Here is a 22464-nt window from a genome sequence, read left to right on the forward strand (position 1 = left end):
GTTGAAGGAATATACCTAAAGATTTACATGACTGGTTACCTCAATATAGTACAATCTCAAAGTTATTCAGCCAGAAGCAACTGGTGATCGACATGAAGTAGCGCTTGAAGTAATCCAGTATGTTAAAATGCTACAGATACTACTTTAAGCGCAGTGTAGGCATTTTGTAAGTATATTAAGAGCAATAGGATTGCCAGGGAAAGAGTGGTGTCTATTAACGACCAAAAGTGCAATCTGTGTGTGAAGCCAGAGGATGTAAGTGAGATCTTAGATGAATATTTATCAGGAAAAATACTGTATCTGAAAATTTCAGTTGGGATGGTGAGGTTCTACAGCATGATAAAATTGATTTGTAAGAACTATTAGTTACTTTAGCAGGCATACAAGTGCATAAATCCCTAGGGCATGATGAGATAGTTCCCAGCCTGCAATAGGAGGCAAGGCAGGACATTCTCAGAACCCTAGTGAAAATATTTAATAGTTTGCTGATCACGAATGAAGTGCCAGATGACTGGAAAATGGCTAATATGGTTCCTTTATTCAAGAAGGGCAGCAAGGATAGGCCTGGTAATTACAGACGAGTTAGTCTGACATAAATGGTAGGGAAATTATTGAAAAAAATCTGAAAGTCAGGATTAATCAATCCTTGGAAAGGCAGGATTTGATCTGGGATAGTGAGTGGGAGATCCTGCCTGTCTAAATTGAGTTTTTTGAAAAGGTGTTTGAATATGAGTATAGTGCAGTTGATTTGGTTTACATGGGCTTCAGTAAGGCCTTTGACCAGATCCACCATAGAAGGATGGTTCAAAAGATGAGAACCCATGGGATCCAAGGCAAGTTGGCAAACAGGATGCAAAGGGTGATAGAGGGTTGTTTTTGTAATAGGAAGCTTGTGACCTGTGGTCTACCACAGGCATTGATGCTGGGACCCTTGCTATTTGTTATGTACATTAATGACTTGGATGTGAATATTGTAGGTATAATTAATATGTTTGCAGGTGATACAAAAATTGGTGAGGAAGATGGTCTCAGACTACAGTCTGATATTAATCATCTGATAAATTTGGCAGAGCAATAGTAAATGGAACTCAATCCTGATGAGGTGTGAGGTGATGAATTTTAGGAGGTCTAAATGGGGTCAAATATGCACCATGAATGGTAAGCTCCTAGGGAGTACTGAGGAACAAAGAGACTGTGGTGTACAAGTCCATAGATCCCTGAAGGTGTCAGCACAGGTAGACAATATAGTGAAGAAGGCAAACAGGATGTTAACCTTCACTAGCTGGGGTATAGAATGTGAGAGTAGGGAAGCTTGTTACAACTTTATAAACAGTGGGTAGCCCAGATGGAATTCTATTTGCAGTTTTGGTCACCACACTATCAAGATGTGATTGCACTGGAGAGGGTACGAGGGAAATGTTGTCTATGATGGAAAGTCTTGGTTATATGGAGGGAATGAATAGACTGAGTTTTTCTTTCCCTGGAGCAGAGGAGGCTGACGGGGAATCTGGTTGAGATAAATTAAATTATGAGGAGCAGAGACAGGGTAAATCATGAGAATCTGTTCTCCAAGGTAGACATGTTTAAGGTGAGGAGCAGGTGGTTTTGAGGAGATCTAAGGAAACATGTTTTCACTTTGAGGGTGGTAGAAATATGGAAAACACTGCCTGAGAGGTGTGATGCAGGCACTGTTGCAACATTGCATCTGGGTGAGTACTTAAAATGCCAAGACAAAAGTAAGCTATAGGCCAAGGTGCAGGGGAAGTGCGATTAGTGTAGTTTGGTGCTGTTGGATGGCATAGGCATGCTGGACTGAAGGGCCTGTTTCTATGCTGTATGCCTTTAGTAGGAGGGATGGGGAGAAGAAAATTGGCAATAGCTTCATCATCTGAGTATTGTGATCCCATTTGTTATATTATCATTTGAAAGTTTGGGTTTTAAAGTTGAAGTATGTGGATTTTTTTGATTTTTAGTTTTGTGAAGGTTATTAGTTTGAAGAGGTCAAAGTTTTGAGTAGTTAAATTACCTGGCAAGTTAGTTAATGATTTTTTTTTTGTTGCAAAGTTGAACTGTAATGATATACAGAAAAGCAGACCAGGACCACAATCAGATTTCAATTGAGAAGAATCAATTCAGAGCTGCAGGGAGGCATTTTAGTTAGTGACCATCCAGACATTCAGAGTTGGAAACAAGTCTTCAACCTGTTTAGCAGATTAAATAGTTTTTCACTTAAATTTCAATTTGGAAAAGTCAGTGAAATAGCCATTATCTGTGTATCTTCAGAAGAGACTGTATGGAGAGAATCACATCTGATAAATGTGTAGAAAGTCACCAGAAGGAAATGCTTGCAGTTTGGTTAAGAAATCATAACTGAGTTGACTGTGAGATTTCACAGCAAGTGTGTCTGTCAAGGATATTGCTGGGAAAAGGTTGAATCTTTTTGCTGTTTATGTTAAGATCTTCCAATATGGTCATAAGCTTATTTGCTTGCATTATTTCACTTTGCACAATATACTTATGTTCTTTACTGGATCAGTATGTTCAATGACTGACCGCCGCTGCTACAAAATTGTAAAATTAAAACTTGCATTCTGTCAAGTCATGTTTTACTCTGATCTGACTTATCCAGTATTACCATTGTTTAGGATTACAACAGTAATGTTCAATAAGTTATGCAATAGATAACAGTATTTCAGGAAAGAAAAGTTGTTGTTTTCTCAACACTATGTAATCATAATTCCTTAGTAACATTTAGGTAAAGTGCAGGTTAATAGCTCCTTGAAAGTGGAGTTGCAGGTAGATAGGATAGTGAAGAAGGCATTTGGTATGCTTTCCTTTATTGGTCAGAGTATTGAGTACAGGTGTTGGGACGTCATGTCATGGCTGTACAGGACATTGGTTAGGCCACTGTTGGAATATTGCGTGCAGTTCTGGTCTCCTTCCTATCGGAAAGATGTAGTGAAACTTGAAAGGGTGCAGAAAAGATTTACAAGGATGTTGCCAGGGTTGGAGGATCTGAGCTACAGGGAGAGGCTGAACAGGCTGGGGTGGTTTTCCCTGACACGTCGGAGGCTGAGGGGTGACCTTAAAGGTTTACAAAATTATGAGGGGCATGGATAGGATAAATAGACAAAGTCTCTTCCCTGGGGTCGGGGAGTCCAGAACTAGAGGGCATAGGTTTAGGGTGAGAGGGGAAAGATATAAAAGAGACCTAAGGGGCAACGTTTTCACGCAGAGTGTGGTACGTGTATGGAATGAGCTGCCAGAGGAAGTGGTGGAGACTGGTACAATTGCAACATTTGAGAGGCATTTGGATGGGTATATGAATAGGAAGGGATTGGAGGGATATGGGATGGGTTCTGGCAGGTGGGACTAGATTGGGTTGGGATATCTGGTCAGCATGGACGGGTTGGACCGAAGGGTCTGTTTCCATGCTGTACATCTCTATGACTCTCGTCTTATCAGTAGGCCACTATATTTAATCAAAGGTAAGATGAAGCATGGAGCAACATATTTGAGTAAATTTTACTTTGCAGTTTACACTGGTACTTTTGCCGTCCATGGGAATATCTTTCGACTGAGTTAAATAATTGTCGTTTTCTCAGAAATGAGTAACTGAATAGAGGAACAGGTGTAGTAGCACATTTTAATTTGCACCAACATTGACATTTAAATTCTGAATGCTTATTTCCCAAAGACATTGACAATATTTACTCTAATAGTTTAGTCCTGACTAATATTTGTTTCCATTAATTGTTTCTTGTTTAGGTTTTGAAGACGTCAGTGGATGGTAGTGTGGAAAATGTGGAGAAAAGCATTCAGGACATTATGGAAATAAAAAAGATTTCCATTCAGAAAGATCCAGAGTAAGTGTGTGTTATATTCTTGAAATATTGTGGTCGTTGTTTTGTTTTTCTATCCATTTAAACTCTTTACTATTCTGGTGGATCTTTGTACATGTAAAGGCTCAGAAGTTGCTAGGCAGATGCTGGAACTCTGAAGTATAAACAGAAGTTTATACGTTAGAAGTACTCAATAAGTCAGGCAGCATTTGTGGAGAGAGAACGTTAATGTTTCAGGATAGTGACCTTTTGAGCAAAACATTAACTCTGTTTCTGTCCTCACAGACACTCCCTTACCTAGTGACATTTCCAATAACTTTATATGTGAGTCTAAACAGTATCCACCTGCATATTTTTCAGCAGTAGTCACCGGCTAAGACGGAGGAGTGGGAATTTTGTTTCTCTTTTAGCTCCTCTTAATTGCTGCATTGTAATGCCCTCACTAAAGATGAGTAACTTCTCACAAAGCAAAAATGGAGCATATAGCTTAGGAATAGGCTACATTTACACAGCTTTATTGTATTCATTTATCTATTTACCACCTCCTCTTGTAAAGTTGATTATTTGAGGTACGATTGCTTGGATGCTGATTATTGTCCACACATTACCCAAGTGGCTGTTACCCTAGGTGGTGACTGAAAGTAGATAATTTGGCCGTGAGAACATTACAAAACTGCTTATCTGACATCCTGATGCTGCACATGTTACTGGATAGCAATGAAAATTTATCCAATCTGTGCTCTCTCATACAGGCACCAAGACCAATTGTAGTGCACCTGCCATTTCCCCAGACCTAAAATTTTGCTATTTCAACACACAGCCCAAATTAGAATAAAATAAACATTAATACTCCAGATGTTTCCAATTCTGAAGTAAACCTTATTCTGAATGAACCCTGGCATATGTAAGTCAGAAATAACAATGGACCTGATTCTCTTAAAGTTTGTGAAACCTGAATTGGGTTGCTTTCTGAAGAGTTTCATTGCCATTTCAACTTCAGATATTTTAATATCAGTGCTTGTCCAAGCCACCTTATTTAAGTATGAAGTTAAAGTTAATGCAATAACAAGCTTTGTTGCAGTTAATGAGCTCCAGTATATTCAACCAAACTTTTAATTTACTCTTGATTTTAAATAATGTGCTGAACATGATGGTTACTATGCCATCTGGGAACAGTATTCATTGACAGGCGGTTAGACAACGGCATCATCCCTGCTGTAGTATTTGGGGAAGAGAAAGAGTCAAAGTATGTGGCTCCTTGGAGTATATGTTAACTATGCTGAGTTTTTGACCTATCTAGTTTTTGCAAGAGATTCACAATTTCTCTACGTAGCAGTGCAGTTGTGGAATGAGTCGCGAGGAAACTCAGCCTATTAGTTTAATGTGTTGTGGGAAGGTAACGAAAGCCTGTAATTAGGGATGATGACCTAGCAATTAGGCAAGTATGGCTCTTTGATTAGTACAATGTGGGCTCAAAGGGAAAGTCCTGACCAACAAAATTTTATTTCTTTGAGAAGAAAACATGGCAAATGAGGGAAAATCTATGGATATTATTTGTGTGAATTTTCAGAATTCATTTGGAAAATTTTCATAACAAACTGTTAACAGAATTAAGAATGCATGTTGTAAGAGTTAACCATTTGATATGAGTAAGGCATCATTGATAAAGTAACATGCAGAGGATGAGACAAGTAGGTTTGTATTCATATTGGCAAGCTATTTTTATGCATTGTGCATGTGGGCTTTGCTTGCTTGGCCAGGATTTATTGTCCATCTCTAATTGAGAAAGTGGTGATGAGCCTGTCTACTTGAATCATTGTGATCCATTTTGGTTAGGTATGCTGTAATGGACTAGGCCAGACCACCCAAAACATTCTTAAACAGTCAGTCGAGGCCATAACGTTGCAATTTGTTTCGGTAAATTTACAGTGAAAATTACCCAGAGTAAGTTAGCGAGGTTGACTACTAGGTTAAAAACAGACAAAACTTTATGCACAAAATTACACCATGAAATACAAAGAACAGAATAAAGAACCCCTACAGAACTCATCTATCCAAACTAGACTTAATTATACTGTTCTGAATGCACACAACAGTCCCAATAAGCAAACCCCCTTCGAAACCAGTATAAATGAATGGAACAGATGCTTATAGGTTAAAGGTAGAAGGGAGAGAGAGAGAGAGAGAGTTTGTTTCCACACAGCTCATTGTTGAACTCCCAACTAGTTCTGGACTGAACTGAACTGCTCAACTAGAGAGCTGACCATTCCCCTTTCATTATACAACTCACATCTAAAATATGACCACTTTGGCCTGAAGTCTGATCAGCTTACATATAAACAAAAAGGCCTCTCAATACCCTTTAATCTCTGTGCCAAACCAGACTAATTGGCACCGAGAACTGTTTATTACTCCTCTGAAACAAACCAAGGATGCAGTATCCTTGAGAAAAGTTACAGCTTTTAGAAAAAAGAAGTCAGTTTTGTGACAATGCCCATAGTCCTGTTAGGGAGAGAATTCCAGAATGTTGGCACCATGTCAATGTATGTATGGTAAAGTATTTCCAGGTCTGTATGGTGATTGATTTGGAGGGAACTTTGAAGGGTAATCTGCTGCCCTTGTCCTGCTGGGTGTTAATAACCATGGGTTTGCAAAGTGCTGTCAGAGAAGCCTTTCTGCAATATATGCTGCAGATGGTGCATACTGCTGCTGCTGTGATCAATGTTGGAGTGAATGTTTGTGGATAAGGTGCTTTGTTCTGAATGATAGACAAAAAAAAAGAACTGCAGATGTTCAGTCTGAAACAAAAACAGAAATTACTGGAGAATCTCAGCAGGTCTAGCAACATCGATGCAGAGAAATCAGTTAACATTCAGCATTAACCTTTCCCCCAAGCTTTCCTTCACCCCCACATACCACCAAGTCTTGTCATCACATGGAATGCTATCAGACCCTACGCATTGTCAGCCACTAATAGCCTCATTAGTAGCTATTCATTCCCCAGACTGACCTTTAACCATTCCTTTGTCTGTCCAGATGTTTTCCTTTCTTTGGGCTCTATCCCCTTCTATTGTTTGCTCTCCAACCCCCCTGTATTAAAACCATCCTTTCCTAGCTACCATCCATTCTGAAGAAGGATCACTGGACCCAAAATATTAACACTGATTTCTCTCCACAGATACTGCCAGACCTGCTGAATGTAACCAGTAATTTTTTTGTTTTTGTTCTGAATGATGTCAAGCTTCTTTAGTGTTGATAGAACTTCTCATTATCTTGACTTGTGCCGAACTAGTCATGGACAGCCTTTGGGGAAATCAGGTGGTGAGCTATTTGCAGGATTCCTAGCCTCTGATCTGCTCTTCAGGTCACAGTATTTGAAAGACTGTTCAGTTAGTTTCTAGTTAATGGTAACCTTCAGGATATTGGTACTTGGAAATTCAGAAATGTTGATGTCATTGAATGTCAAAGGATGATGGTTTGATTCTTTCTTGGCAATGGTCATTGCTTGGTACTTGCTACTTGTCAGCCTAAACTTGCATATTGTTCAGGTATTGCTGCCTTTGGACATGTAGTGCTTCAGTATATGAGGACTCCTGAACGATACTAAACATGCAGGTACCAGCAAGCATCCCCACTTCTAACTTAAGGAAAGGCAATTGATGAAACAGGTGAAGGTGTCCGGACTGAGGGCATTACCCTATTACCTACAGGGGCACTCTGGAAATGACTGACCTCCAACAGCCACGGTCATCTTTTGTGCTAGGTATGATTCCAACCAGCAGAGTTTTCCCCGATTCTCATTGACCCAAGAAGCTGGGACTTTTTGATGCCATGCTTGATCACGTATGGCCCTGGTGTTAAGGGCAGTCATTCTCACATTCCCTGTGGAGTTTAGCTCTGTTGTGCATGCTTGAACCCAGGATATTATGTGGTAAGAATTAAGTAGCCCTTGCAGAATGCAAACGGAGCATCAATGAGCAGGTATGGGTATGTAACTGCTGTTTCAAGCACTGTTATGATCTCTTTCATCAGCTGACTGATGAGTGAAAATATACACGTGCTGTAGGATTTAATTTGCCTTTCCTTTCTGGACTATTTTCCATATTGACAGTGAGATGCCAGTACTGTAACTGTACTAGTACAGTTTGTCTAAGGTTGTAGCAAGTTCTGGAGCACAAGTTTTCAATTCTATTTTCGAATGTTGTCAGGACCCAAAACCCTTTCAGCATTCACCGTCTTCAACCATTTCCTGAAATCAGAGTGAATCAAATTAGTTGAAGACTGGCACCCTTGACAGTGGGGACCTCTGAGGCCAAAATGGACTATCACTCAGTATAGAAAAGGTTCAGAGAGATCTAGGCCAAATAAAGACAAATGGGACTAGTTCAGCTGAGGAAATCTGGTTGGCTTTGTTTCTATACTATGTGACTCTAGATAAGTAGATTTTCTTCCCTAAAGACATAAGTGAACTAGATGATTGTCATTAAAAAAATCATTACACTTTTAATTCCAGATTTTTAAATTTAAATTCCACAATCTGCCGCAGTAGCCAAAGTAAAGTCATAGTTGTGCAGCACGGAAACAGACCCTTCTGACCCACTCATCCATGTTGACCAGATACCCTGAATTAATCTAGTCCCATTTGCCAGCATTTGGTCCATAATTCCTCTAAACCATTCCAATTCATATACCCATCCAGATTTATTTTCAATGTTGAAATTGTACCAGCTTCTCCACTTCCTCTGACAGTTCATTCCATACAGGCACCACCCTCTGTGTGAAAAGGTTGCCCCTTAGGTCCCTTTTAAAGCTTTCTCCCCCCACCTTAAACCTATACTCTCTAGATTTGGAGTCCTTTACCCTGGGCCTCTCCTCATCATACCCCTTATGATTTTATAAACTTCTATAAGGTCACCCCTCAACCTCTGATGCTCCTGAAAAAATAGCCCTCTCCTATTGAGCCTCTTCCTGTAGTTCAAACCCTCCTGGCAATGTCCTTGTAAATCTTTTCTGAACCCTTTCAAGCTTCACAACATCCTTCCAATAGAAGGGAGACCAGAATTGTACAATGTATTCAAAAAGTGGCCTAACCAATGAACTGTACAACTGCAGCATGACCTCCCAAGTCCTACACTCAATACACTGACAAATAAAGGCAAGCATTCCAAATGCTGCCTTCACTATCATGAAGTAATGCAAGTGTTCTGGCACTGAGTTGATTGTCATGGCAAGTAGTATAGATGAGAGCAGAATGTTGCAATGTGACATTGATAGCTTGTGATTGGACAAAATATTAGATGTGGAAGTTAATATATGGAAACATGAAGTCATCCAGTTTGAACCTAAGAAATTTGGAGCAGAGTATTCTAAATGGTAAGAAGCTATAGATTGAAAGAATAAATATTTCTTGAAGTCCCTATGTGTAAATCAATAAACTGCTGGGCAAGCCCAAAATATGATGGAAAAAGGAAATAGTGTTAATTTTTTATCTTGAGAGAGTTGAATCCAATCGGGTAGAAGCTATTATAATTATGCCACATTTTGGTTAGACTCCATCTGTAGTATTGAGTTCAGATCTGATATTACACCTCTGGAACAATGTACTCTCCTTGGTCTATAGAGCCCAGATTTACTCGAATAGTAGAGGGCTATATATGGATACTTGCCATTTCCTTTGCAGAATCTCTTTTGAGATTTAACAATTTCTGTAGTGAGAATGTTATCCCTCTTAACATACAACATGTTTTTCGATTTTACTAACAATTGCCAGCATTGAAGCTACAGTGATGTCATCAAACTGCAAGCAACCAGTCAAACTGAAGGATTCTTGGAGACAACCAAGCTGGAAATTAGAGCTAAATTCAAATCACTTTTTAAAGATTTACTCTGAGGGAAATAAAATTTGGTGAATTCATGAAATATGAAAATAGAAGCTGAGATAAAAAATAACCTTAATTTTAAAAATTGTTTTAAAATATTCACTTTAGGAAGATCTGATGTTAAATCATGAAAGTATTCCAAGTTGAGGTAGAAACAATCTCAATTTATAGCAACATTCCATATATTTTCATTGCCAGGCTGTTCACCCATGGGTACTACTCAGATCGCTGTTTAAAAGCTAAGTTACAACTTCCTGAACCAAGCTTAACTACTTAGAATTCCTAAAAGTCAGGTTTGTTAGATAAATTGATTTTGCTATTGCCAGCTATATTGACTTATTGCATAACAGTAGTGAATGACACAGTGCATCTTTAGTCTTTTCATTGTTAACCTCCACTTGTGACGTTTCCTGACATTGCAGTCTGGGTCAGATGAAAAGTGAATTTGACTTCAAAAACTCCTCAAATTCAAGTTTGCTGTCAAAAATACTAGTGCAACTGATTTAAATGATTTGTTACTTTTTCAATTCCTTTGTGAAATTAGTTGGGGCATTGAAACACAAGCTCTTGTGTTTAAAAAACCATTTAAAGACTATGTAATGGAAAATTAACAAAATTAGCATGTATTCTGAAATCCATTTACTCTGAAATCTGCAAGATAATGCTTTACTAAATTTAAAACTTTCTGACACTTTGCAACTTTGCTGAAGTCTGCAGTCGAGGGACAGCTTGTCTCTGTGGAACTTTGTAAACATTCAACAAGAGAAAAATATAAGAACAGTATGACCACAATAAGGGAACGAAAAAAAATAACTCAAATCTTCAGTCTTTGTCCTTGAGAGCATGATAAGAAACAGTATAAGACAAATATCTGAATTATGCTCAGGGCCCTTGCACAAGGCATTTTTGTCAAGTGCATGTGGTCCCTCTGCAATGCACAGGTTAAAAAAAAATTAATAAAGCTTTTTGGTTGCTCTTGCTAATAGTTGAGTTGAGTCAATTTAATTTCCATGACAGGCTAATATTCCTTTTTGGATGTTTTCTTTAGCTTCAAGATAAATTTACAGATTTGCTTGCTTCAAATCTCTGGCTTTAAAAAACTCTTTGCTGATGTCGAGTACCTACGAAAACAACCCTTTGAATCTTCAAACAAACAACATGAAGATATGCTGTTAAAGGTATGTTTATTGAATTTTCAATCTCACTATTTACTCAGGCAACTTTGCCTTGCTTGACTGCAATATTTAAAGATTTCCTTTGGGAAGGTAAAGGATAATATAAGTGACATTGTTCTTTTTAGAGGATCCTCAATGGCGAACTTCCACAGTTTGTCATCATTACCCCTCTAGTCTCGCCACAAATTCAAGGTTAAGCACAGCTGAGGCCAACCCAGGAATCTTTGAAGTTGTGGTCTGTCATTGTGAATTGCCTCCTCCTGTCCTGTGTTGCTGATACAAACATTGTTACATTTTGCTTATTTGTGCATAAAGACTCAATTGTGTATATTGAAATTATTGCAATGGGTGCAAAGTGAAGAGTGGAAACATTTTTCAAAACTTTTTTTATGTTAATAGTTACTAATATGAAGCACATTATTTGAAGCAAATTTAACTGAAGCATGGCTCATTTACTTTGGGAATATGTTCTTAATGGTTACTGTCATTTGTATTTTCACAAATTTTCTTTCCCTTGCACCAGTGAGCATGAAGTAACTTGACTTCCTTTTGGATGAAAAGCAACAATTTGTTTTTTTAAAATATTAACAAGTTGAACAAAACTTGCTGTGCCTGGTATGGTTGAATAAATGTCACCCTGGAACTGTTCTGTTGTCATCCATAACTAGTCGACTGTAAAACAGAAGCTAATCTATTTAAATCCCTCCATTTTAAAAAAAAATAATTACTGTTTGTACAAAAGACTGTTCCAGTTGTAGTATCATTGTTTAGTGTATTGTCTCATTTGCTATTTGCTTATTTCTTTCAAAATGTTTAGCTGTGGCAGTTGATGATGCCCCATGTACACTTGGAGTCGAGAATTACCAAGCAATGGGGTGACATTGGGTTCCAAGGTGAAGATCCTAAAACTGACTTCAGAGGCATGGGAATGCTGGGGTTACACAACCTTGTGTAAGTCTTTGTATAGGATCTAAACAGCATTTTAAAAAAAACACTAATCAAATAGCCCCTTCCATCTTAACATGCTACGCTGTGATCTGTGTTCTATGTATTGAAATGATTGGTTTGCAAAGGAGACCTTGCAGCTTTATGTACAAGAAGAATGATGTCAGTTTGTCCACTTTGGCAGGCACCTGGTTATTTGATATTTTTAAAGTTATGCCTTGGAATAGATTCTATTTAAAACGTTCAGTTTTTCCTTTAGTAATTAAACAGTCATTGTCCCAGTGCTAACCTTTTGTATGCAACAAGAACTGAGACTGTGGGTGTGGCTAAAATGTAGACATGTTACTGCCTTTCCCATTGGTCCTACAATCCCACTGACCACCTGTTTTAATCCTGGAATTTTAGAAGATGTAAGACCCGCACCGCAAGAAGACACAGACATTGTTAAATTAGTGATTCTAAAACATTATTGTGTATGGTTCTTAGGGTGAATTCATATATATATTTAGGGTACACTTATTCATCTTTTGCCATTAAATACATTTTTTTGTTGTAAAAGTACTTCAGCTGAAACTCACCCTGAGTTTATGAAAATATCCGTTGTTGGAAAGGTAGATGCTTTTTGCCTGAGATGCAAGGAGTAGTAGAATTTTTAATTTGAAGAGTTATTTATTCTCCATGTCTATTTTTAAAGTATCTGGTACATGCATTGCCTTTAATAAATGTGGGGAAGGCAAATTTCATGTGATTTGTTCTGATGTCAAAACTGTTTAAAGTGGGATTTCCCCTTCTGCTACCTCTTCTGATGTACAAGGTGTTGTTTAATAGGAAGAAAAATGAAACTCAAATTTTGATTCTTAATGGCAGGTCTGATTTTAACTTGTCATTTAAATGTTTAGGTTCTTTGGGGAACATTACACCAAAGTAGCTCGCCAGACTCTTTCACGTTCAAATCATCCCAAAATAGGGTAAGTGAAAGTATGTAGTTTGCACAATAGCATCTTTTTGAGAGCTGTTTAAATTCTCATTTTCATTTTAATAAGGAAAATCAATCTAAGAATCTAAAATGAAAACTCACAGCACTGATTACTAGTAAACATTTTGAGTGAATGGCAGTTTCTAAAATAAATTGCACTAAATGCTCTAATTTTTAAAATGAGTATGATTTTGAAATGTTTTTGGTATGATCTCAAGTGAAAGCCAGGATGGACATAATGACCCAGATCTAAAGGCCTATGTAATTTTCGGTGTAATCACTGAGCATCTGGGATCCTCAAAAACTTTGGAGGGTTCCAACTTGATGGTTAGCCAGGAAAAAAATAAAGGAATTAAAACCTGCTCCTCCTCTTGATTAGTTATGAAAATGAGCCCCTGACCTGCCATCCAGTTTTCCCCTTGATCACTTTCCTCAATCCTTCTCGAAAACCCGATCAGCTTCCCCACCAATAAACACCTGACTTACTGAAAGCCAACCCTCCGCATCGAGTGCCTGACAACTTCCTATGTGACTCATCTACTCTGTTGGCTACTTACTTAACATCCTGCCTCTAACCCCACTAGTACCACTGGACTCACTAGCCCCCCACCCACCGTTACTTTTTCTCTTGTAATTGCAACAGTGGCTTTAAAACTGTGGAATACACCCATTATTGCCATTAAAAGGGACATGATTTCTGTGTCAATTTATGCCAAGGCCACCTGTATGGTTCACATAGAACATAGAACAATACAGCGCAGAACAGGTCTGTCGGCCCTCAATGGTGCGCCGACCTTTGAACTACTCTAAGCCAATCCCCCTACACTATCCCATCATCATCCATGTGCTTATCCAAGGATTGTTTAAATCTCATTAATGTTGCTGGCAGGCAGGGCATTCCACACCCTTATCACTGAGTAAAGAACCTGTCTCTGACATCTGTCTTAAATCTATCACCCCTTAATTTGTAGCTATGCCCCCTCATACAAGCTGATGTCATCATCCTAGGAAAAACACTTTCACTGTCTACCCTATTTAATCCTCTGATCATCTTGTATGTCTCTATCAAATCCCTTCTTAGCCTTCTTCGTTCCAATGAGAACAGACCCAAATCTCTCAGCCTTTCCTCATAAGATCTTCCCTCCAGACCAGGCAATATCCTGGTAAATCTCCTGTGCACCCTTTTCAATGCTTTCACATCCTTCCTGTAATGGGGTGACCAGAACTACACAATATTCCAATTGTAGCCGCACTGGCATTTTGTATAGTTGCAGCATGACATTATGGCTCTGGAACTTAGCTCTTGTACCAACAAAACATAACACATCGTATGCTTTTTCAACAGCACGATCAGCCTGAGTGACAACTTTCAGGGATCTATGTACATGGACTCCAAGATCCCTCTGCACATCCACACTACCAAGAATCTTTCCATTGACCCAGTATTCTGCCTTCCTGTTATTCTTCCCAAAGTGAATCACCTCACATTTAGCTGCATTGAACTCCACTTGCCACCTCTCAGCCCAATTCTGCAGTTTATCCAAGTCCCCCTGCAACCTGCAGCATTCTTCCACAGTGTCCACTACTCCACCGACTTTAGTGTCATCTGCAAACTTACTAACCCATTCACCTATGCCTGTGCCTAAGTCATTTATAAAAATTACAACAGAAGTGGTCCCAAACCAGATCCTTGTGGCACACCACTAGTAACCGGACTCCAGGCTGAATATTTTCCATCAACCACCACTTGCTGCCGCCTTACAGTAAGCCAGTTTCTAATCTAAACTGCGAAATCACCCTTAATCCCATGCCTCTGCATGTTCTCCAACAGCCTACCATCTGGAACCTTATCAAAGGCCTTACTGAAGTCCATGTACACCACGTCAACTGCCCTAACCTCGTCCACATGCTTGGTCATCTTCTCAAAAAAAAAACTCGGAGGTTTGAGAGACATGACCTGTCCTTGACGAAACCATGTTGACTGTCTGCAATCAAATTATTGTTTGCGAGATGATTATAAATCTTATCTCTCATAATCCCTTCCAGAACTTTTCCTACAACAGATGTAAGGCTCACTGGTCTATAATTACCTGGGTCATCTCTAAAGCCCTTCTTGAACAAGGGCACAACATTTGCAATCCTCCAGTCCTCTGGTATTAAACCTGTAGACAATGATGACTCAAAGATCAAAGCCAAAGGCTCCAACATCTCCTCCCTAGCTTCCCAGAGGATCCTCTGATAAATCCCATCCAGCCCAGTGGACTTGTCTACTTTCACTCCTCCTAGGATTGATAACATCTCCTTACTAACCTGAATCCTTTCTAGTCTAATATCTCGTAACTCATTCTTCTCCTCTACAATATTCTCCTTTCCCTGAGTGAAAACCAATGAGAAATATTCATTTAGCACTTGTCTGATCTCCACAGAGTCCACTCACAACTTTCAACTTCTGTCTTTGACTGGCCCTATTCCTACCCTAGTCATCCTTTTATTCCTCACATACCTGTAGAAAGCCTTGGGGTTCTCCTTTATTCTACCTGCAAAAGACTGCTCATGTCCTCTTTGCTCCTCTCAACTCTCCTTTTAAATCCTTCTTAGCTGATCTGTAACTCTCCATCGCCTCATCTGAACCATCGCGTTTCATTGTCACATAAGCCTCCTCCTTCCACTTAACAAAAGATGCAATTTCTGTAGTAAGCCGCAGTTCCCTTACCTTATCACTTCCTGCCTGACTTGGAAATACCTATCAAGGCCATGCAATATCTGTTCCTTTAACCAGCTCCACGTTTCGATTGTCCCCATCCCCTGTATTTGCTACCCCATTTTATGCATCCTAAGTCTTGCCTATTTGTATTATAATTGCCCTTCCCCCATCGATAACTCTTGCCGTGTCGCATGTGCCTATCCCTTTCCATCGCTAAACTAAACTTAACTGAATTATGGTCACTTTCTCCAAAGGGCTCACCTACCACTAAATCAAACACTTGTCCTGGTTCATTACCAAGCACCAGATCCAATGTGGCCTCCCTTCTAGTCGGCCCTTTGGCATACTGTGTCAGGAAACCCTCCTGCACACATTGGGCAAAAACTGATCCATCCAACGTAGTAGAGTTATAGCATTTCCAGTCAATGTTGGGGAAGTTAATGTCCCCCAAAATGATCACCCTGTTCCTTTCACTCCTACCCAGAGTTGTTTTGCCAATGCTCTCCTCCACATCCCTGGAACGCTGCGGAGGCCTATATAAAAAAAACTCCCAGCAGTTTGACCTCTCCTCTCCTGTTTCTAACTACAGCCCATACTACCTCAATAGAGTCCTCGACAAAAGTTCTTTCAGCCACCGTTATACTGTCCTTACTGTACTACTATTGGAATGGATCCTGAAAAGCTAACTGGATAACATTTTGCCCATTGTGATTGGAAATAACGGTTCTGACCGAAATCAGAAGATTTGGACCAAACTTTTAAAGAAAGAAATTTACTTTTTTGTAAATATTTCCTTCAACTTGGAAACGTAATATAGTAAAATTGTGTCATTATTCTGACTTAATTGTTTAATTCCATTGATTGCAAAAGCAAATCAACTTGTTTTGCTAGAACATGAAATAACTTAAGGCCTATTTTCCTAACAATCAGTGTTTAAACAGAGCTACTCAGCATACATGCTTAAATTTAATACAAGGTCTCCAAATAATAGCAAGTATACTAATGAAACAGATTTAAAAAAAGTCTCCTTTACAATATGAAATAAAACAGGAAATACTGAAATGATCAGCAGTGTAGTAGCACCTGTGGATAGAGAAGCAGAGTTAAATGGTTCAGGTTGATCACTTTTCATCAGAACATCAAAAAGATCTTTTAATAGTTAGCCTTTCTCACTCTAATTTATGCAGAAAGTGATTTTTTTAATTGGATATCATACCAGCATTTAATTAAGAATATTTTTCTTTGCAAGCTTTTTAAAAAAAAGTACAGATATTTAAATTGATTTTACAGCTAAAGCTATGTAATGTTGTGGTTCCAGATATTCTTATGCTATAGTTGGAATAAATCTTACTGAAATGGCTTACAGTATGATGAAGAGTGGCTTACTGAAGAGTCATTTTTACAACCTGGTTCCTGGAGTTCCACAGTTGCAACATTTCCATCAGTTTTATTGTACGTACTTTCGATTGTTTCCTACCACCGTTTAATGCTTATTTCTCTCAAGAATGTTTTGTTTGCAGTGTTACTGTGAATATTTTCATAGATATCAATGGTGCATCTCTAAATAGATGTGAACCTATTTGAAATTAAATAATGCCCTGTTAATTTAAATCTGTTATTAAAATAGTTGATTTCAAGCAAACGTAATGTATCTGACAGTGTATAGTAATGTAACATATCATGACTGACTGTTGAGACATATATTTCTATCCATATCATCACGTATCTGACTGCAGCATATTGCTTTTAGATTCACAATGCATTTGCCAAACGTGTCATGCTTTTGATACCTTACGACAAACCTTAGTAACAGATGAAGAACTGAATATTTGTATTTCCCAATTCTTAGGGCAAGAATGTGCAAATCACAATGTTGTTTGTACATCTGAGATTAGATTTATAGTCTTTCTCCCTTAGCAAAGTAGTTTATTCACCAATCCTTATCTGGATCATTCTCATAAAATTGCATAGCTGAATTTGGTAATTTACTGTATGAAGATCACAAACTTAATTCCTTGCAATGACAACAAATGTGATAGACTTAATTGCCATCATACATTTTTCATCAGGTCTTTCATTCATATTTTAAACCACATTTGGGAGACTAAATATTTTGAAAAAGGTTCAAGCTACAGTTTCTGTTCTTTTTTATTTTCTTATGAAATGCAACGTTTAACGTGGTTATTTTACCAGCTGTGATTGAAGTTGTCTTTCTTTGCCTAATGTTGCTCACATTTTACCTGAAGTTATTTGATGTCAAAATGCTTGACTAAACTTGGATAGTTTGTATGTAATGTATGCCTTATCATTTTTAGAATCTATTATTGCAATAACTTGGAGGGATGGTGATGGTAATATTACTGCGCTTGTAATCCAGAGGTTCAGCCAATACTTTGGAGACATCAATTCAAACCTCATCACAGCAGTGAGGCCAATTTGCATGCAATTTAATCCATATTAAAAAAATCTAGAATAAAATACTAATTTAACCAAGAAATTACCAAATTAAAAACCCATCTGGTTCATGAAAGTCTGAGACGGGGCAAACTCCCATTATTAAGCAGTCACATGTGACTCTAGATTCACAGCAGCTATCATTTGAAAAGGCATAACAAACCATTCAACTGTACCAATCTGCAGCAGGAGAAAACAAATCGCCTTGCATATATCTACACCACATTGACTGCAGCATTTCATGAAAGTATTTCATTGTCACTTTCTCGGTAAGTTAGGAATAAACAAAAAGTTTTGTCTTTCCTGTGATGCACCCATTTTCAAGAAGGAAAACAATTTCCATGAAAGATCGAACTGTTTTATGCTGAAGGACTTTTGGTTGTCCCTTTGTAAAATTACAGGCCTTCAGCCCACATGCCATTCTCGATTTGTTCACGACGGTTGAAGTTAGTGTCTTCTAGTCAAAAAAAAGTGCAAGTTGTGTGTATTGCAAATTACTTCCTAACTTTTTAGCTTTGTCATAAATGAGGGTTTTCTTTCTACTGTTTTAGTTATCTGTGACTTTAGCAGTTTTGAGTGTGGCTGCCAATTTACTGGATTTTTAAAATCTATTGTGCAATATCTGCAGCATTTGTGTAATTATCATTTGGTAGTCGTTAATGCATTCTTAACTCAAATTCATGGGCAGTTTTGTTTGTCTTTTTTAAATATAGTAAAAAGTGTAACTTAATTCTTCAGGAGTTTTATTCCAATATTGCTGTAACTATTTTGATGCTATTAGAAAAGAGATTTCAGGATATATGGCTTGATTTATATACATTCCAAAAATCATACCACCTCTGTGGGAATTTAACAGTTTACTCATGATATTTTACACTATAAATCAGTATGTTGTGCCTTGAGACTTTTTATTACATTGTAAGTGCTATGTAAATGTAAAAGGTTGAAGTAATCTAGGTGGCTGGATTAAACTTTTATTTCTTCCCTTTCCTCCAGTGATACATAGAGTTAGAGTCATAGAGATGTACAGCATGGAAACAGACACTTTGGTCTAACCTGTCCATGCCGTCCAGATATCCCAACCCAATCTAGTCTCACCTGCCAGCACCCGGCCCATAATTAATATTTCCATTTTCTTTGAAGTCCACATATCTCCTAAACTTTTATTTTACTTCTTTCAAATGCTGAATGCAGATTACAAAGCAAAACAAGTTTATGCATGTTTACGGGCAGATTCTAATGGACAAGTGGTTAGAAATGTAAGTGAGAGCATAGTATTTTAGGTTGAAGTTGGTGTACAGGGTAGAAGAGAAGCATTATGTAATGCAGCCAGTTTTCTTGAATAAAAGTTTTCTTTTTGTTTTAGGTTATCTATTGTATGAGTTTGATCAATTCTGGTTCAAGGAGGGACCATCCAGCATCATGGAATTCAACCAGTACAGAGAGCAATTTCACGAAAGGGTGAAACGGCTTTTACAAGATCCGAAAGCATTGCTTACCTTGAACTTCAAAAAGTAGACAGTAATTTACATTAAGCCTATAAAGTAGCACTTAGAATTAATTACAAGATATGAGTTTATGCAGTGGATCTGTGATTTTTCAATAGATTTTTAACTTGTAAATAGCAACTGATTAAAAACATTATGTGACTGAAATTCAGGATGAATCCACTTTCAGTATAAATGTGTCATCAAATTGTTTCTGGTTGCCTGGTGTTTGGCATAAATTTGGATAACTTATTTTGTGACATCCACAAAGCAGTAATTGGAATGGTGCTTTGTATGAAAGGAACTATTCAAAGTGTGTGAAATTTGACTGAGAAATTTTCCATTTGGACCACAACATTTGAAATGAGTTTCTTCCTTTAACATTTTTCACTGTACCTTGTTCTTGCTCCTACTAAGACATGTAGTTTCATAAACATATTGGCAAATATTCAAATCAGCACTTTGGCTTTTAGCATACTGAAGTTAAATAGCAAATGGGGTTCTTTTGAGTGATTACCAGACTGTAATCTCCACATCATAACAAGAAACAAACTGAATATTTCGAGACCAGTATGACTCTTCAGAATTTCGGACTCGACGTTAGCTGTTTTGCTTTTCACAGATGCTGCCAGACCTACTGAGTTTCACGAACACTTATTGTTTTTATACCACCAGGATATTCCACGTGTTTACCATTAATGGACGATTAATTTCTATGTGGTGTAAAATTAAATTTTCCAGGGATAATCTGTTTCAATCTGACTACAGTAAATGCCAAAAAGTTCTAAATTAACAATGTATTCTCACAAAAGCCTTGTGTTATAAAAATAATTCTAAATTTTGTTTTTGTAGTAAGTCGCAAGATAATCTACCCCAAAGAACACCATGGGCTGTCAATTTCATGGAACTTGTTAATGACGGCAAATTGTTGACAATCTTGCAGGTACATTTAAGCTGAGGACCTCTTGAAGAACGCACTTTTTAATCTTTGAGTGCTTTTGTTAAATATGTAAACTAGCTATTACTACCACATGCATTGTAATGTGCTACACTGTCATATTTCACAGTGAAACACTAACTCTACCAAAACAAAATTGATTAAAGGCAGATTATTGAAAAATTCTAGAATTTAGTGTTAAGGTCACTACAGTATTTGAAGAGGCACAAGGGAAAATGAGCCTCATCTCGCTCAGGATAGCAATGCAAGTGTTTTTTCCACGCACCATTTCAGCTTTTTATTGATGATCCCTTTATTGTATAAGCAACAGTGAAAAGTTTTATATTTATTACCAATGATTCTGGATAAAATATTTGTAGCTGAAAGTTGCGAAGTTTACTGGATGAAATGTTTTTTTTCCAGAAAGGTATGCTATAATGTTTGAAGTTTATATAGATTTCTACTGGTTGGCTTTCCATTTAAGAATGGGGGTGAGATGGGTGGGGGGGAGAGATGAAGCTTTATTTTATGAACTTTTTGCTGAAATAAATAGTTTAAAACTGAAACAATTAAATGCATCTTGTATGTATTTTTAAGAAAGATCAACTGGGTATTTAATCTTTAAGTCTATTGTATGTCTACACAGAAGAATGTTGCTACATTAAAATCATTAAATACCATAGATGTAAAATCAATTTTGCACCAGTTACTGACTCAAGATGAACAGATTTTCATGGAAAGCATGTTTGAAGATCCATGAACATTCCCATAATTTCTCTCTATTCATGTCTGCTGTTTGCCTCACAGCACCAGGGTCCCATGTTCAATTCCAGCCTCTGGTGACTGCCTGTGTGGATTTTGCACATTCTCCCTGTGTCTGTGTGGGTTTCCTCCCACAGTCCAGAGATGTGCAGGTCAGGTGAATTGGCCATGTTAAATATCCCAGAGTGTTAAGTACATTAATCAGAGGGAAATTGGTTTAGTTGGGTTACTCTTCAGTGCGTCGGTATGGACTTTTTGGGCCGAAGGGCCTGTTTCCACACTGTAGGGAATCTAATCTAATAAAATCATCAATTCTTCAGATTTCATTATAACATTGTACCTTTCAGCCACCACATCTCCTTCCTACATTTGTACTACATGAAGACCTGAGTCTGTTAGAGAATGGCCACTGAGCTAATGACCTAATGCAGTTCAGGTGGTCAGATCAAGTTGCTATTTCTTGTGAATTTTCAGTGGGGCAGCACAGGAATGGTTAATGTCTATTTTGATTTTCTGAATTAATGTGGTCTAGCATGTGGCTGATATTACTGGGAGAAAGTGAGGACTGCAGATGCTGGAGATCAGAGCTGAAAAATGTGTTGCTGGAAAAGCGCAGCAGGTCAGCCAGCATCCAAGGAGCAGAAGAATCGACGTTTCAGGCATAAGCCCTTCAGGAATGAAGAAGGTGTGCCAAGCAGGCTAAGATAAAAGGTAGGGAGGAGGGACTTGGGGGAGGGGTGTTGGCAATGCAATAGGTTGAAGGAGGTTAAGGTGAGGGGGTGGGGCGGAGAGGTCGGGAAGAAGATTGCAGGTCAAGAAGGCGGTGCTGAGTCAGAGGGTTAGGATTGAGATAAGGTGGGGGGAGGGGAAATGAGGAAGCTGGAGAAATCTGCATTCATCCCTTGTGGTTGGAGGGTTCCTAGGCAGAAGATGAGGCGCTCTTCCTCCAGGCGTCCTGTTGCCATGGCCTGGTGATGGAAGATGCCAAGGACCTGCATGTCCTTGGCGGAGTGGGAGGGGGAGTTAAAGTGTTCAGCCACGGGGCGGTTGGGTTGGTTGGTGCGGGTGTCCCAGAGGTGTTCTCTGAAACGTTCCGCAAGTAGGCGGCCTGTCTCTCCAATGTAGAGGAGACCACATAGGGTGCAGCGGATGCAGTAAATGATGTGTGTGGAGGTGCAGGTGATATTACTGCTCCTGCAGATACATTGGGATGAATTTTACCAAAAATTGACCAGGTCAATTGTGCAACATTTCATACATGATTTCTCTCCACATGTTATCTCATGCAATTTTACTCTATTCA

General features: G+C 38.4%; 1 protein-coding gene across 3 annotated transcripts in view; it reads left to right on the forward strand.

Annotated features, from left to right (window-relative positions):
- The window catches only part of elmod2 (ELMO/CED-12 domain containing 2), a 34105-nt gene extending 12223 nt beyond the window's left edge, over positions 1 to 21882 (forward strand). For 2 of the 3 annotated variants that reach the window (XM_072584117.1, XM_072584118.1), the window contains exons 4-9: positions 3769 to 3866; positions 10770 to 10899; positions 11714 to 11847; positions 12741 to 12809; positions 16840 to 16973; positions 19342 to 21881. In XM_072584117.1, coding sequence (XP_072440218.1) covers positions 3769 to 3866; positions 10770 to 10899; positions 11714 to 11847; positions 12741 to 12809; positions 16840 to 16973; positions 19342 to 19493 — 717 coding nt within the window. In that variant the 3' untranslated portion in view covers positions 19494 to 21881. Of the gene's footprint in view, positions 1 to 3768; positions 3867 to 10769; positions 10900 to 11713; positions 11848 to 12740; positions 12810 to 16839; positions 16974 to 19341 lie in introns of all 3 variants that reach the window. The other variant, XM_072584116.1, reaches the window with a different exon arrangement.
- The last annotated feature ends 582 nt before the right edge of the window (positions 21883 to 22464 follow it).

This window comes from Chiloscyllium punctatum, chromosome 14 (assembly GCF_047496795.1).
Source record: "Chiloscyllium punctatum isolate Juve2018m chromosome 14, sChiPun1.3, whole genome shotgun sequence".
NCBI classification, from domain to species: Eukaryota; Metazoa; Chordata; class Chondrichthyes; order Orectolobiformes; family Hemiscylliidae; genus Chiloscyllium; species Chiloscyllium punctatum.